The sequence below is a fragment of the Octopus sinensis genome, linkage group LG6 (assembly GCF_006345805.1).
Source record: "Octopus sinensis linkage group LG6, ASM634580v1, whole genome shotgun sequence".
NCBI lineage: Eukaryota > Metazoa > Mollusca > Cephalopoda > Octopoda > Octopodidae > Octopus > Octopus sinensis.
This window is the reverse complement of record NC_043002.1, coordinates 115,599,806-115,616,905: the sequence shown is the minus strand read 5'-3', so window position 1 is coordinate 115,616,905 and position 17,100 is coordinate 115,599,806. Positions and strand designations below refer to the sequence as shown.

Here is a 17,100-nt window from a genome sequence, read left to right as displayed (position 1 = left end):
ACATAACAAGAAGTTATGTATTCCAGGCAGTTAATATGATGAAACCATTGTATGCTTCATAAAGCATAAAATACCACATATTTTTTCTGTATTTTATAAAATACTATTACATGCCTTGTATTCACTGGTGCCAAGCTATCTTGGCTTTTGCCTTAGTGGCATGGAGAGGGGGGAGGCTGGTGTGCATGGGCAACTGCTGGTCTTCCATAAACAGCCTTGCCTGGACTTGTGCTTTGGAGAGGAACTTTCTAGTTGCAATCTCATGGTCATTCATGATGAAAGGGGTCTTTACCTTTTAAAATACACACACACACACACATGCATGTGTAGAACTTGTTGAAATTCTGTAGTATTAGAACAACCTTATCAATAGATTTGAAGAATATAAAATGCGCAGGAGTGGCTGTGTGGTAAGTAGCTTGCTAACCAACCACATGGTTCTGGGTTCAGTCCCACTGCGTGGCACCTTGGGCAAGTGTCTTCTGCTATAGCCTCAGGCCGACCAATGCCTTGTGAGTGGATTTGGTAGACGGAAACTGAAAGAAGCCTGTCGTATATAAGTATATATATATGTGTGTGTGTATGTGTGTGTGTTTGTGTGTGCGTGTTTGTCCCCCTAGCATTGCTTGACAACCGATGCTGGTGTGTTTACGTCCCCGTCACTTAGTGGTTCGGCAAAAGAGACCGATAGAATAAGTACTGGGCTTACAAAGAATAAGTCCCGGGGTCGATTTGCTCGACTAAAGGCAGTGCTCCAGCATGGCCGCAGTCAAATGACTGAAACAAGTAAAAGAGAGAATATTCCTTTCATAGAACTTTCTTATACTATAAACCTATTCTATTGTGAGAGTTTGGTGTATAAATTATGTATTCGCTTATACTAATTATCCTATACTGAAAGTATTTACTCTGATTCAGTAACTAGCACTCTCTATTATTCTTCCTAACAATCTATACTCGGATGACGTCGAGTAATGAATAGCAAATAAATTAATAAGAATGATTAAATGAATAAATAATATAAAACAACCTAATCTGGATTAAATATTCTTTACTATACTTCTCCATTATGTTCCTAGTTGCAATTATTTTGCTTGTTTATGCTGAACCATATTATTGGTTTCAAATTTTGGCACAAGACCAGCAATTTCGAGGACAGGGGCTAATCAATTACATTGACCCCAGTGCATAACTGGTACTTATTTTATTGACCCCAAAAGAATGAAGAGCAAAGTCAACTTCAGTGGTTCAGCATTAAGGTGGCAAAACCATTAGCAAAATGCTTAGTGGCATCTCACCTATTTTTATGTTCTGAGTTCACATTCCACTGAGGTCGACTTTGCTTTTTATTCTTTTGGGGTTGATAAAATAAGCACCAGTTGAGCAACAGGGTCCATGTAGCACTCCTACCCCACTCAAATTTTGCTCACATACCCATCTTACTAACCAATATGTGGTTAGGAAAGTATATCTGTATATTTGTGTGTTTATAATCACTATAATATAATCACTTCTCATTAATTTAGCCCTTTGACTTTATAAATTAAATTTACATTGAAGTCTAGTTTTAACTAGCCTATATATTCTCTTACTTGTTTCAGTCAGTTGACTGCGGCCATGCTGGAGCACCACCTTTAGTTGAGCAAATCGACCCTAGGACTTATTCTTTGTAAGCCCAGTACTTATTCTATCGGTCTCTTTTTGCCGAACCGCTAAGTGACGGGGACGTAAACACACCAGCATCAGTTGTCAAGTGATGGTGGGGGGGGGGACAAACACAGACACACAAACATATACACACACATACATACATACATATATATATATATACATATATACGACGGGCTTCTTTCAGTTTCTGCCCACCAAATCCACTCACAAGGCATTGGTCGGCCCAGGGCTATAGCAGAAGACACTTGCCCAAGATGCCATGCAGTGGGACTGAACCCGGAACCATGTGGTTGGTTAGCAAGCTACTTACCACACAGCCACTCCTGCACCTATATATATATATATCTTTCTAACTTATTCTTTTAACTTATATTTTCATTAAACTGGTTACATTCTAAATCAAACTCACATGTGTGTTTTCCTTAACTGAACCAATACACTTATATTTTACTTATCAAATACTATCTTCAATAGCTTTAGTTAATAGCCTTTGATGGTCTCAATCTGAACTTCTATAAATGTGTTTAGTATTACCCCTAATCCTTATAGGAAGAAGAATGTTTCAGTTCCTCCAAGTTTATCCAATTACTGATTAATTTTTTGCTCTTTTCCTACCTTAATTTTTCTTAAATTCTATTTTGTTAATATTTTCTGCTCTCATCTTGGCAAATTATCAATATTTCTTGTTAGTTTCAAGGCAATGAACTGGCAGAATTGCTAGCGAAATGCTTAGTGGCATTTCAAATTCTGCTGAAGTTGACTTTGCCTAGCATCCTGATTGTATCCCCTCCATACACACACAAGCATCTATCTGACTCATGCATTGTTCGCTTTCCAGACATTTCTACATTACTGCATATATAAGTTGTGGTGCACCTGAGCACTGTATACAATAATTTCATTATTATTATTATTTTATCCTTTCAGGGCCGATAAAGTAAGTACAAGCTTCCAAAATTGCTGGCCTAGTGCCAAAATTTGAAATTCCTATTTCTTATTAGTCTTTCCATTTATATGAACTTCACATTGTAATTTCTTTTTTAACTTTTATTTGATGAGTGTGCATTCACAAACAAGTGTGTATGTGTCTATGTATTAGCATGGTGGAGGCGCAATGGCCCAGTGGTTAGGGCAGCGGACTCGCGGTCGTAGGATAGTGGTTTTGATTCCCAGACCGGGCGTTGTGAGTGTTTATTGAGTGAAAACACCTAAAAAGCTCCACGAGGCTCCGGCAGGGGATGGTGGCGATCCCTGCTGTACTCTTTCACCACAACTTTCTCTCACTCTTACTTCCTGTTTCTGTTGTACCTGTATTTCAAAGGGCCGACCTTGTCACTCTCTGTGTCACGCTGAATATCCCCGAGAACTACGTTAAGGGTACACGTGTCTGTGGAGTGCTCAGCCACTTACACGTTAATTTCACAAGCAGGCTGTTTCGTTGATTCGGATCAACCGGAACCCTCGTCATCGTAACCAACGGAGTGCTTCCATCCATCCATTAGCATGACTGTGGTTGTCTATCACCCTCTCACATATATCTGTTGACACTAAACTATAAAACTGATGTTAATATCTTACCCCAAAATAAGGACCTTATACAACAGTCTGGATATTTTTTTTGGCACCATCTCTTTCAGGTTCTTTGTCAGCTAATAACACTAGTGACCACTATTATTGTTGATAAGAATTGCTTGGTGTTAGCTTTTATCTATTGTAATCAATTATTCTCTCTTCCATCCAATTTGAGTTTAATAAACTAAGTTATAACCACTCCCTAATGGGAAATGAATATAACGAGTCTGTTTCGTTTGTGCAGTTAATGAATTGATTAGTTGCTATCATAATGTACACTCCCATGTGTTACTTTGTCCTTTTGTTAGAAAATAATGAATCTCTTTAGCACGCGAGGCTAATGATTTTCACTAGTTAATGGCTCACTAACCCTATCACCTCCAAATGAATCAAATAGTATTTTAAACTACCCTTCACCTGCAAATTTCCTAAGCTACCATTATACTATTGGAATATATCACCAAAAAAGCCTCTCATGGAGTATTAGCTGACAATGTAGCAATGTTACATAAACTCTTTATCTTATAATCTTATATTATCTTATAATCTTATATAATCTTGCGTGTTACTGCATGTGAAAAATAGTACAACAATGTGTTAATAATTAATTTGATACTGAAGTGCAGGTGGTCATACTCAAATCATCCATTTGTTTCATGTTTATTATGTATGCATGTACACGTGTGTGTATGAATGCACATGTGCATGCATGCATGTGTGTGTGTGTGAATGCATGTACTAGATCTCTCTCTGTCTCTCAGTTTAATGCCTCTCTTATCCTCATCACTCTGCCTCTCTGTCTTTCCCATAACAATGATTATGAAATAAATTATCTTTGTATTCTCACATTTCTTTTAACCATCTTCAACTCTCTTATCACCAAAGATGCCACCACTGTTTCTCACTGTTTTGGAATCACTTGTTTATCTTCCAATAGTTTCTCTCTTACATTCTGTTGCTCTCTCTCTCCTCTACTACTCTCTTCCCACCTACCAATAACTCTCTTCCTTCCATAATACTTTCACTTCTCTCAACATACTCTCTTGTATTCTCCTTTCTAGAGTAAAGGCTCTTCAGCCTGGTGAGGTGGAAGACACCCATGTATTCTTTAAAGTGGCTTGCAAATTATGTAGAGACAGCTTAGGGCTAAGAGAACATGTTAGTTTTGCTAAGGGTTCAACAACTTCTGCAGTACTGGTACCAAGACAAAATGCAACCAGTACATTCTGTAAAGGGGTTGGTGTTGGGAAGGACATCTAATTTAAGAAATTTTATATGTTAAAAATGGAACATATGAACAAGACATATTCCCTAACCTGCCCAGAAAGGTTGGAGGATATGAGCTGAATAAGAATCGACTTGGTCTGTGACAATCTGACACACTCAAGCCAATATGGAAAGTGGATGGATGATGAGGATTCACCAAAACAGCCTACAGACATTTTGGTTACTTGCTGTAACTTTCCAGTTTTAGAAAAAGTGCTGCTGTCAAGTCTTTACAATTATGTCTGATATTTAGCTGAAAACTCACAGAAGTTGTTAATATTGTATTAATATATTTTATTAACCTTTAACTTGATAAAACTTACAAAATTCACATTGTGATTTGAAAAAATAAGAAATGTTAAAAAAATCTTTTTATTCAGAAATTTATCCAAACTTCTCCAAAATTAAGAAAAAAAGCAAACATGATAGAAAAAAGGTAAATGCTTAATTTTTGATTTAATCATACAACAAACAGAATTTAATAATATATGCTATATATAGTTTGAAGTTAATAATCATAGTATGTGATATATATATATGTAGGTAAATGTTAATAATCATTAATAAGAGGAAAATGAATTACTTAAAAGAAACAAACAAATATTTCAACTTTCTTTATCAATTTAAATGCTGCAAGTGTAAATTCAAAGCAAGAATAGAATGCATATGCTATTGCAAAGAAACCACTAATCTAAGGCGTGATATGTGCAATTCCTCAAACCAAATATGCTTGATGGCATAACATGAGTAAAAATAATATTTAGCCAGTTTTTCTTCCACTCACAAATCCTGCTGTTTTATTTCTTGAAGTGTCAGTTTTTTTTTCTTTTCATTCAAGTGCTTCATTTCCTGATCAATATAATTCTACCCTTTTGTGAGTATCCAGTGGCTTGCAATAGGACAGGGTTAGAATACACTCCATATTTCAGTTTGTAACAATGCTGATATTATCCTTGGTTGCTTGATGGTTGCTCAAATGTTTCATAGAAAATATTCTACCAATAATAAATCAATCCCCAAAAAAAACTGTTATCCTAAAACAGAAAAGGATAAGAAAAGAAAAAATCTGAAGAACACTACTATTCAATCACAATCTTTTTATCATAACACATTTAACAAATGTGTTATGATAAAATGGCTTTGCAATTAATTCAATTTGATAATGAAAATATTACAGCAGAGGTTCTCTAACTTTTTCTTCCAATGTACCTTTCATCTTGTCTAACAATCTTGGTGTATACCCCATGTGAAGAATACATACAAAATATATATTTATTGATTTCAAATTTGGGCACAAGACCAGAAATTTCGGGGGAGGGGTAAGTATATTACATTGACCCCAGTGCTCAGCTGGTACTTATTTTATTGAACCAAAAAGAATGAAAGGCGAAGTTGACCTTGATAGAATTTGAATTCAAAACGTGGAGACAGACAAAATACCTATCTCTTTTTCTTTACTACCCACAAGGGGCTAAACACAGAGGAGACAAACAAGGACAGACAGACGGATTAAGTCGATTATATCAACCCCAGTGCATAACTGGTACTTAATTTATCGACCCCGAAAGGATGAAAGGCAAAGTCGACCTCGGCGGAATTTGAACTCAGAACGTAATGGCAGACGAAATACGGCTATGCATTTTGGCCAGCGTGCTAACGGTTCTGACAGATGAAATACCATTAAGCATTTTGCTTAGCATACGAACGATTCTGCCAGCTCATCACCTGCAACAACATACAATTATTAATTGTTATTAATTTAAAGTGTTTAAGTCCTGATATGGCGAACTTTGTTTTTCATTTTTTTTCGGGTTGATAAAATGAAGAACCAGCCAAATACTGGAATCATTGTATTGACTGCTCTTTCTTCCAAAACTTTTGGCTTTGTGCCTTTATAAGTATTATAATGTATAAGTAATATAAGTATTACCAATTATTGTAGTATTGCCAATTGTTATGACAATACTTGTTTACACTACAACAGCGTAGTAACAATAAAATATATAACAAAGCAGGGTAACAACAATGTAACAATCCAACAAACTCTTCACGAACAATACATGAACCAACTATCAAAATCACACTTTATGACTTCCTCTCACTTTGACTGCAACTTATTTATAGTCGTTCACTCAACTCTATTCTTGCAGAGATGGTCGTGACTTTCGCCACAACAATAAGAAATTGCTTTTGTTAAATTTAATGTTACATCTTTAATCAGCTTGGCTCTTTCTAACGAGCAACTCAGTTCTAAGTAGAGTTTCAGAGAGGCACACCTACATACCATTCTCAGTTGACAGTCTTGCATGAAATCTGTTTTTCATTATAACATTGCTGAAAACCCTTGTTCATAATAAGTGGATGGGAAACATAAAAAAGCTATCAACACATTTTCTAAATACACAAGAGGTGTTTAGTTGGATGTGATTATTTCATTGTTGCAGCCATTTTACAAAGCTTGTATACTCTGCAATACCACTTACATGTCCATAAGAATATATGTGTACCCAAATTTGAGAACTGTATTGTAGTAGTTACAAGCAACATCATATCTATAAAAGAGAGGATGTGTGTGTGTGTGTGTGTGTGTGTGTATGTGATTGTAATTTATGCACGTCCACAAATTAGCATGCATGTTGCTCCAATTTTAGGAGGACATTTGTCAACATCCTATCTGGGTTTTGCAAACTTATTTTTTCCCCGAAGCACCCGTGGGTAGCGTAAATATCTATTTTCAGACATAGCTTTTAGCCATGAAAAATATCAGCCTTGTACAATATAAAGGTCATTAAATATTGCTTTCTACTCAGTGTTTAGTATTTAAAAATATAAAATATTTGTCAATAAAGATTTTCGTTGATCATATGTGTAGTGGTGATTACAAATCTAACTAGAATCATTTCAAAACTAGAATTTTTGCAAATCAAAATAGTTGAAGTGTATATTGGTTGTTGTTTAACTCCTGTCATGTGGTGGGTGGGGGACCTATGATTAAAAGCATTCTAGATAATAACTATCCTATATTTCTTAGACATAGCTTATCTCCGATTACATTATCCAAAGTATATACTTTTTTTCATGGGAAGGTGTATTTTGCTACTTTTAGCAAGTGGAGTGCCTACTTGTGCTTATAGTTCCTGATCCCCGACTACTGGAGTACTTGCATTAAATTCGTAGTTATCAATATGAAGGGGAATAACTTTGCAAAACAATGAACTCTATCCTTGAAGACTGGTCTATAATCGTAGTTCAGAAGATAGTGGAAGAGGGGGTAATAGCAAAAATAGTGAATTCGGTTTCGTAAGCAAATATCAGGAAAAAATCTTAACTTTTACAGAGTTCCTTCCCTTCTTTTCTCCTTTCCTAAGAGATTTATGTAAACGTGAAGGAGAAACCGTTTATTATTGTTCAAGAAAGCTGAACAAATTTAAGATTGTATTACGCATTAAAAAAAGAGAAAAGTGGGGGAGGAATTATTATTATTTTTCAGGGACAAAATATAAATGAAAAAGCAGAAAATACCAAGAATGGTAAAAAAAAAAAAGGTAGACAATATGATGCTTGTGTACAAACAGCTATACTCTATGGTATTGAGACATGGGCTCTGAATACTGAAGACATGTGTAGACGGGAGAGAAACGAAGGTAGTATGCTCTGTTGGATGTGCAACATCAGTGCACATGTACAACAAAGTACAAATGTATTGAGAGAAAAGCTGGGCATAAGAGGAATCAAATGTAGTATGCAAGAGAGAAGACTACGTTGGTTTGGATATGTGATGAGTATGAATGAGGACAGCTGCATAAAGAAGTGCTGATCACTGAAAGTGGATGGTACCCATGGAAGAGGGAGACCCAGGAGGATGTGGGATGAAGTGTTAAGGACTGATCTCAGGAAGTTGGACTTCACAGAGGAAATGACCATGGACCGAGATGTCTGGCGATATGAAGTTCTTGAGAAGACCTGCCCACATCAGTGAAACTGAGTTGTAGAAGCATTGTGTGTCCCACCCACAAGAGAACTTCTCACACACTCTACCACAACGAACCAAACTACATCCCTTCTCTTCCTAACACTTCCAATTCGTGTACTATGATTACCTCCCACTCCTCAGTCTTTTCCTCTTGACCTGGTACCACTGTATCATTTTTTATTCACCAATCAAGTTCATGTTAGTTGTCTCTATTACAACCACCAATCAAAATTTTTCTTACATATAAATATCTTCCCCTTGGTCGTGACATAAGGAACCACAGGTGACAAGGTGTACAAAGTGTTTTTAGTCAAAACGTTTGGCTTATAAATATTTGATCAACCAATGTTTATCAAACGCCTTAACCGTTTCATAGACCTACAAAGCTCCCACTAACATAGTACCAACTCTTACAGTTACTTATAGTGCTTTTAACATATAAATTGCAGAAATGCTGTAAATGGAAATGACATCTTTGGAAACTTGTTCATTCATTTTAATTGTCAGGACTGTATTTAATTAAGAATTATTTGATTTCCTAAGTGACTCATGCAGCCAGTGGTCTTTAAGGATTAAATACCTTATCAATTGCATTGAATTAAATTTGTGTGTATAATCCACTTTGCTATTCATACAGGCAGAACCTACAGCTGGCTTATCTTCAATTTCATACTAAATGTTGAATGTCATTAGTTGAAAACATTATAAAAAAGAGGAAATGGAAAGATGTGTGTGTGTGTGTATATATATATATATATATATATATCGGCCTGCTCGCTTAGCCAGCGGGGTGGCGTCATTTGAAGGCTAAAACAATGCGAAGCGCATTGTGACCAGCGATGTGTAGCTACATCTGATAGCCTGGTCGGTCACGGTGATATATATATATATATATATATATATATATGGCATCGACCACGATCGGTTGGTGCTTTTAACATGCCACTGGCACAGAAGGCAGCCAAGGCCGAACGTGGCCGATGCCAGACCCCCCTGGCACCTGTGCAGGTGGCACGTAAAAAGCACCCACTACACTCGTGGAGTGGTTGGCGTTAGGAAGGGCATCCAGCTGTAGAAACACTGCCAGATCAGACTGGAGCCTGGTGCAGCCTCCTGACTTCCCAGACCCCGGTCGAACTGTCCAACCCGTGCTAGCGTGTAAAATGGACGTTAAACGATGATGATGATGATATATGATTCCGATGAATATGGTACTTAGGTTGAGGCACCAAAATTTAGTATGGTATTATCCATACAATTTCAAAGTAAAGTTATTAAAATCAAAATAAGCAACAAGGATATCCAGAGGTATAAATACAGTTTGTGACACAGCTCCCCATTCTCCAAAACTTATATTCTTGAAAATCATACAAATATTAGATCAGTGAAGTGCTTTAATTGTAACTGAAATAAATCTTCATATATTTCTTATCATCATCATCGTCATTTAACATCTGTGTTCCATGCTAGCATGGGTGGGACGACCCCACAAGTGCCAGCCAGGCCGAAGCCTGCACCAGACTTCTGTGACTGTTTTAGCAAGATTCTTACAGCTGGATGCCCTTCCTCACACCAACCACTCTGCAGAGTGGACTTAGTGTTTTTTACGTGGCACAAGCACAGGCAAGGGCAGTTTTGGCAAGGTTTTTACAGCTGGATGCCCTTCCAAACACCAATCCCTTTACAGTGTGGACTGGGTGCTTTTAAGTGGCACCTGCACTGACAGGGTCACCAAGCAATTGCAAGACAAAAACTTTTAAGAGGTGGGGGTGAGACAGATAAAGGTGTCTTACTGTAGAGGAAGTACAAGGTTACCTGGCCTGAGAGAGAAAGATCAGAAATGAAGACAGAAACAGGTGTGCTACTGCAAAGAAAATACATAGTTGCCCAGCCTGAGTAAAGTGAGAGAGAGAGGGGGAGAGAGAGAGAGAGTGGGAGACCACAGGATGGAGACGGTGGTAAAATGCTGGACATACTCACAAGGAGTGGGGATCAGAGTATAAATGAGATGGTTGAGTAAAGGAAGAGAGAGATAGAGATGGTGGCAAGTGCCAGGGCATACTCTTGAAGTTCAAATGCCATAATATAAGTGATAGGATATCATGAAGGGAGTGTGATTAAAGAGTGCAAGTAAGTGGTGAAAGACCTGGGCATATATAGAGTTGGAGAGGCTACTGGATAGCAATGATACAAAGGACAGGATTGGGGAGTGAGAGCTAGGCATAATGATGCAAGAAAGAGATGTAGATTGGATTGTTGGGGTAGGGAGGTAGAAAAGTGTTCTTGTTACATGTCAGAGGCTAGCAGATGACAATGATACAGTGGTACCAGGTCAAGAGGAAAAGACTGAGGAGTGGGAGGTAATCATAGTACACGAATTGGAAGTGTTAGGAAGAGAAGGGATGTAGTTTGGTTCGTTGTGGTAGAGTGTGTGAGAAGTTCTCTTGTGGGTGGGACACACGATGCTTCTAGAACCCAGTTTCACTGATGTGGGCAAGTCTTCTCAAGAACTTCATATCGCCAGACATCTCGGTCCATGGTCATTTCCTCTGTGAAGTCCAACTTCCTGAGATCAGTCCTTAACACTTCATTCCACATCCTCCTGGGTCTCCCTCCTTCATGGGTGCCATCCACTTTCAGTGATCAGCACTTCTTTATGCAGCTGTCCTCATTCATACTCATCACATATCCAAACCAACGTAGTCTTCTCTCTTGCATACTACATTTGATTCCTCTTATGCCCAGCTTTTCTCTCAATACATTTGTACTTTGTTGTACATGTGCACTGATGTTGCACATCCAACAGAGCATACTACCTTCGTTTCTCTCCCGTCTACACATGTCTTCAGTATTCAGAGCCCATGTCTCACTACCATAGAGTATAGCTGTTTGTACACAAGCATCATATTGTCTACCTTTCATTCTGAGTGAGAGGCCTTTTGTTGCTGAAAGAGGTAATAGCTCTCCGAACTTCCTCCACCCAATTCCTATTCTAGAGGCAATACTTTCGGAGCATCTTCCACCATTGCTAATTTGGTCACCTAGGTAACAGAAACTACCTACAGCCTCAAGAGAGCCTCCTGGGCATTTGGGAGAATCTAATTCCTGTGTGCTCTTAGTGCTTATTGTTCCTGTGCATCTGCCACATACAAAGACTACTTTATCTGTTAATCTACCTGTGATTCCACTGCACCTCTTATGTGTCCATAGTTTACACAGGGTGCAGCGAATGGAATTTCTTCCAACTCCTTTCCTACATATGGACCAAGGTCATTGACCTGACAGAAAGAGAGTTTTATCTTCTTTCTTCCTAACAACCACTTTTGTCTTAGCTAGGTTAACTTTTTGAGGCTCTTTGATTCCAGGCTTTGTTTCCATACCTGAAATTTCTTCTCCAATATTGCTAAAGCTTCTGCAATAAGGGCTAGGTCATCAGCATATAGTAGTTCCCAAGGGCACCTATTTTTGAATTCCTCTGTCATGGCCTGGAGGACTATAATGAATAATTATATTGAGAACTGAGCCCTGGTGAACCTCCATCTGAATGCTAAATTCATCACTGTATTCATGGCCGACTCTCATGTTACTGACAGCACAACTGTACATGGCTTGGACAGCTCTAATAAGCCATTCCTCTACTTCCTAACTTCCTTAAAGACTCTAACCCTCTCAGTAACTCTCATGACTTGGTCTAATAGTTTAATACCTCTGTAGTTGTTTCTATCTAAGGCATCATCTTTACCCTTATAGCAGCTAATTACAATGCTACTGTGTACATATATATATTTATTAAGGTGCAGACACGGCTGTGTAGTAAGAAGCTTGCTTCTCAACCACATGGTCCCAGGTTCAATCCCGCTGCATGGCACCTTGGGAAAGTGTCTTCTACTATAACCTCGGGCTAACCAAAGCCTTATGAGTGGATTTGATAGATGGAAACTAAGAGAAGCCTGTCATATATGTGTGTGTGTGTGTGTGTGTGTGTGTATATACATGTGTGAGTGTGTGTGTCTGTGTTTGTCCCCCCACCTCACAATCGGTGCTAGTGTGTTTACATCCCCATAACTTACCAGTTCAGCAAAAGAGATTGATAAAATAAATACCAGGTTTATAAAAAGTAAGTACTAGGGTCAATACATTTGACTGAAAAAAACTCATGATTGAAACATGTAAAATATCTATTGCTAGTGGTCATATATCCGGGAAAGATGCACACTCTAAAATATGGAGCAGTAAGGTATTTACAAGCAGTTAAATATATGTCTTGTCCGACTCTAAAGGCAGAGGGCATATAACCCCTCTTCAAAAAAGGAGGTAGAAATCCGTTACAAGTCAGTTAATTTGCAAACAAAAAATAGCACCATTTGAGGTTCAGCCAAGATGAGTTATCTTTCTTAGACCAGTCAGTTGGCAAATCTTATGGGTTTAAGGGGCAAACAGGGAATCTCTGCTCTTAGGATCTAGCCAGCCTGTGAGGACTTTTCCAGCTCTAATTGACGAATGGGGAATCTCGTGCTTGCAGCAGGTAACATTTGAAATGGGAGCAGGGACCATAGATCTCACGTCTAGAATTTATGAGTCTCTGTTATGCAAAACTTGCATCATCCACTTCCATTTACGTAGGACCCCAGCTGTTCTATGATCCTCCATTTTGTATGGGGTTCCTTCATCATTAAGGGGCCATTTATGCAAAGTATTTACCCTATATCATTAAATTAACAGGCTATTTCATACTTTTCACCAAAAAACTATCTTCATCTAATTGAATATCAAAATCAGTTCAACCCAGGAAAGTATGAAATAAATGAAAAGAGAACCCCTTGGAAAAAAAACTAAAATAAACACTACAAAAATATCAGAATCCAACATAAAAATTATAAAACATATAAACAGCCACACCCACAAATATCTAGTTCTCAATCAATCAATCAGATAACCTTAAAAATATAACCAGCTAAGGAATAATTTTGACAAAAAATTTACTGATTTAGCAAGAATGAATTGCACAGCTGTTTAATGCAGGTGGATTTATTGAACTATTGACTCTGTGTATTCATTGTAGTACAATGAACAAGGACACTGAAACTGGGTGTTAGAAAAATGTGTCTAAGTTTAGTCATTGCTCATGGAAAAGTAGAAATATGGTAAGTTAAGATGAAACATGCCAGAGAGTATAAAACAGAGACATTGCAGTTCATATTGGACACAAATACATGTAACTTAATTCTGATGAAAAAATTTGCATCTCAGTTTTGTATGTGTGTATGTGTGTGTGTATGTGTGTCTTTTACTCTTTTTTACTTGTTTCAGTCATTTGACTGTAGCCATGCTGGAGCACTGCCTTTAGTCGAGCAAATCGACCCCGGGACTTATTCTCTGTAAGCCTAGTACTTATTCTATCGGTCTCTTTTGCCGAACTGCTAAGTTACAGGGACGTAAACACACCAGCATCGGTTGTCAAGTGATGTTGGGGGGACAAACACAGACACACAAACATACACACACACATACATATATACGATGGGCTTCTTTCAGTTTCCGTCAACCAAATTCACTCACAAGGCTTTGGTCAGCCTGAGGCTATAGTAGAAGACACTTGCCCAAGGTGCCACGCAGTGGGACTGAACCCAAAACCATGTGGTTGGTAAGCAAGCTATTTACCACACAGCCACTCCTACGCCTATGAATGTATGTGTGTGTGTGTGTGTGTGTGTGTGTGTGTGTGTGTGTATGCATGCATGCATGCATCTAATCAAAATCTGAAATATTCAATCAATTTCTGGAATAACAGGAGAAATTGTACCTAAAGGAATGACATTAATGGAACATAATATACTGTTTCCTAAATTAGTATAATTGGCACACAGGTTTTAATAGAATGTAATCAGTACAGACAATTCAGCATCTAAAGAAGTTAAGAATCAATTTAAACAAATAAAATTGTAGTAGGATCTATTTCTGTATAGGCTTGCTCTTTCTGAGATAGATTTTTGGATTTTGAAATGAGCAGAATCGGTTTCTTTTGATAATCTGATGATCATTGATGATCTGTTTTCCAACAATTTAAAGGAATTCTTCTGAACATAAAATCTTGTTATGAAATTGTCTTCATTTTGACTCTGATGTAAGTTTTATATGTAGGGTTATTATCGATCTGGACTTTAGTCCTATAAAGCAGACAATTCAGCAGACAATTACTAGGGCCTTTCAAATTATACTTAGGGACATAATTGCATTCATTAGGTTTATCAAACTGAAATTATTACTCCTACCATGAATTGATTGAATTTGATATTTTACATAAACTTATGTATGTGTGTGTGTGTGTGTGTGTGTGTGTGTGTGTGTGTGTGTATGCATGCATGCATGCATCTAATCAAAATCTGAAATATTCAATCAATTTCTGGAATAACAGGTGAGAAATTGTACCTAAAGGAATGACATTAATGGAACATAATATACTGTTTCCTAAATTAGTATAATTGGCACACAGGTTTTAATAGAATGTAATCAGTACAGACAATTCAGCATCTAAAGAAGTTAAGAATCAATTTAAACAAATAAAATTGTAGTAGGATCTATTTCTGTATAGGCTTGCTCTTTCTGAGATAGATTTTTGGATTTTGAAATGAGCAGAATCGGATTCTTTTGATAATCTGATGATCATTGATGATCTGTTTTCCAACAATTTAAAGGAATTCTTCTGAACATAAAATCTTGTTATGAAATTGTCTTCATTTTGACTCTGATGTAAGTTTTATATGTAGGGTTATTATCGATCTGGACTTTAGTCCTATAAAGCAGACAATTCAGCAGACAATTACTAGGGCCTTTCAAATTATACTTAGGGACATAATTGCATTCATTAGGTTTATCAAACTGAAATTATTACTCCTACCATGAATTGATTGAATTTGATATTTTACATAAACTTATGTATGTGTGTGTGTGTGTGTGTGTGTGTGTGTATGTATATATGTACACATACACATATATATATATATATATATATATATATATATATATATACACACACACACACACACACACACATATATACATACACACACATGCACATATACATACATTCATCATCATCAACATTGCTTAATGTCCACTGTTCCATACTCATGTGGGTCAGATGGAATTGCTTGATGTGGATGTTTTACAGCTGGATACCCTTCCTGTTGCCAACACTCACAAGTTTCAAAGTAAAATAATTAGAAGACTGGAACTGAAGGACACTACTTGCAAGACGGTAACACTTGGTTACAATTAGAACAATGTCAAGGCAAGGAGAGAGTAATACACACAAATATGCACACACACATATATATATATATATGTATGTATACACACGCACACACACATGTATGTATGGTGTGCTTCTTTCCTTTTCCATCAAACAAATTCCTTCACAAAGATTTGGTTGAGCTGGGATTATAGTAGAAAACATTTGCTCCTCGGGGTCCCATGTAGGTCTGAACCCCAAAACCTGGTTGAGAAGCAAACTTTGTGCCAGATAGCTACACCTGCATATACACACACATATAAACATCTTCAATGGACTTACGGTAATGTAGGCACTATGATATACAGTAACCTCTTCTATACTTGATAAACCTTATATGTTCAAATATCTTTTATGTATATAAATATATGATATATTTATATGCATGTATTATATATGTATATACACAATATTTACACATATGGGTGCAGGTGTGGCTGTGTAGTAAGAAGTTTGCTTCTCAACTACAGAGTTCCAGGTTCAATCTCATTGCATGGCACCATGGGCAAGTCTTGAGAGTGGATTTGTCAGATGGAAACTAAAAGCAGCCAGCCCAACATATGTGTGTGTGTGTGTGTGTGTGTGTGGTGTGTGTGTGTGTCCCTGTGTTTGTACCCCCCCCCCCAACAACAACAACCAGCACTTGAGAACAGGTGTCTGTTTCTGTACATCCCTGTAACTTAGAGGTTTGGCAAAAAACACTGATAGAAAGTTTTTTTTTTTTTTTATTAATGATTGGCAGAAGTTAGTGTGACTCAAGGGCAGAGAGTTTTATCCATTTGCACTTATCAACACATAAAATTTTTGGCTCTCAATTCATTCTGTAACTTCTGCCATGTTAATTAATATGAAAGAAGTATTTACTCATGTTTTGCATTTGATTTACCTGTTTACATCACCAAAAATCTATATAATATATATACATATGTTAAAACACATATATAAATGATAATAAATAATAAGGGTGGCTTGTTAACAATTTTTCAACCGAAAGGCAAACATATATGTCACTAAAGTGACTGAGGGTGCAATTCAGCACCAGTATTGCTAGAAATAAGAGTCAAAACAAATAGCCACAAAATCCTCACAGAAGCAGTGACAAGTGACTGAAACATTTGGCAATATACCATGCTTGAGAAGACCTATCAAGTCAAGTGAGGCCATGGTCGTAGCTTATACCAGTGTCTCATAACTGGCCCCCATGCCAGTAGCATGTAAAAAGCACCACTACACTCTCTGAGTGGTTGGTGTTATGAAGGGTATCCAGCTGTAGAAACTATGCCAAATCAGACTGGAACCTAGTACAGCTCTCCAGCTTACCAGTTTT

General features: G+C 37.3%; 1 protein-coding gene across 2 annotated transcripts in view; it reads right to left on the bottom strand.

Moving 5' to 3' along the window:
- Window positions 1–5,336: 5,336 nt before the first annotated feature.
- The window catches only part of LOC115213539 (putative uncharacterized protein DDB_G0282133), an 84,111-nt gene continuing 72,347 nt past the window's right edge, over window positions 5,337–17,100 (bottom strand). For both annotated transcript variants that reach the window (XM_036504275.1, XM_029782567.2), the window contains one exon: window positions 5,337–5,543. In XM_036504275.1, coding sequence (XP_036360168.1) covers window positions 5,539–5,543 — 5 coding nt within the window. In that variant the 3' untranslated portion in view covers window positions 5,337–5,538. The remainder of the gene's footprint in view (window positions 5,544–17,100) is intronic.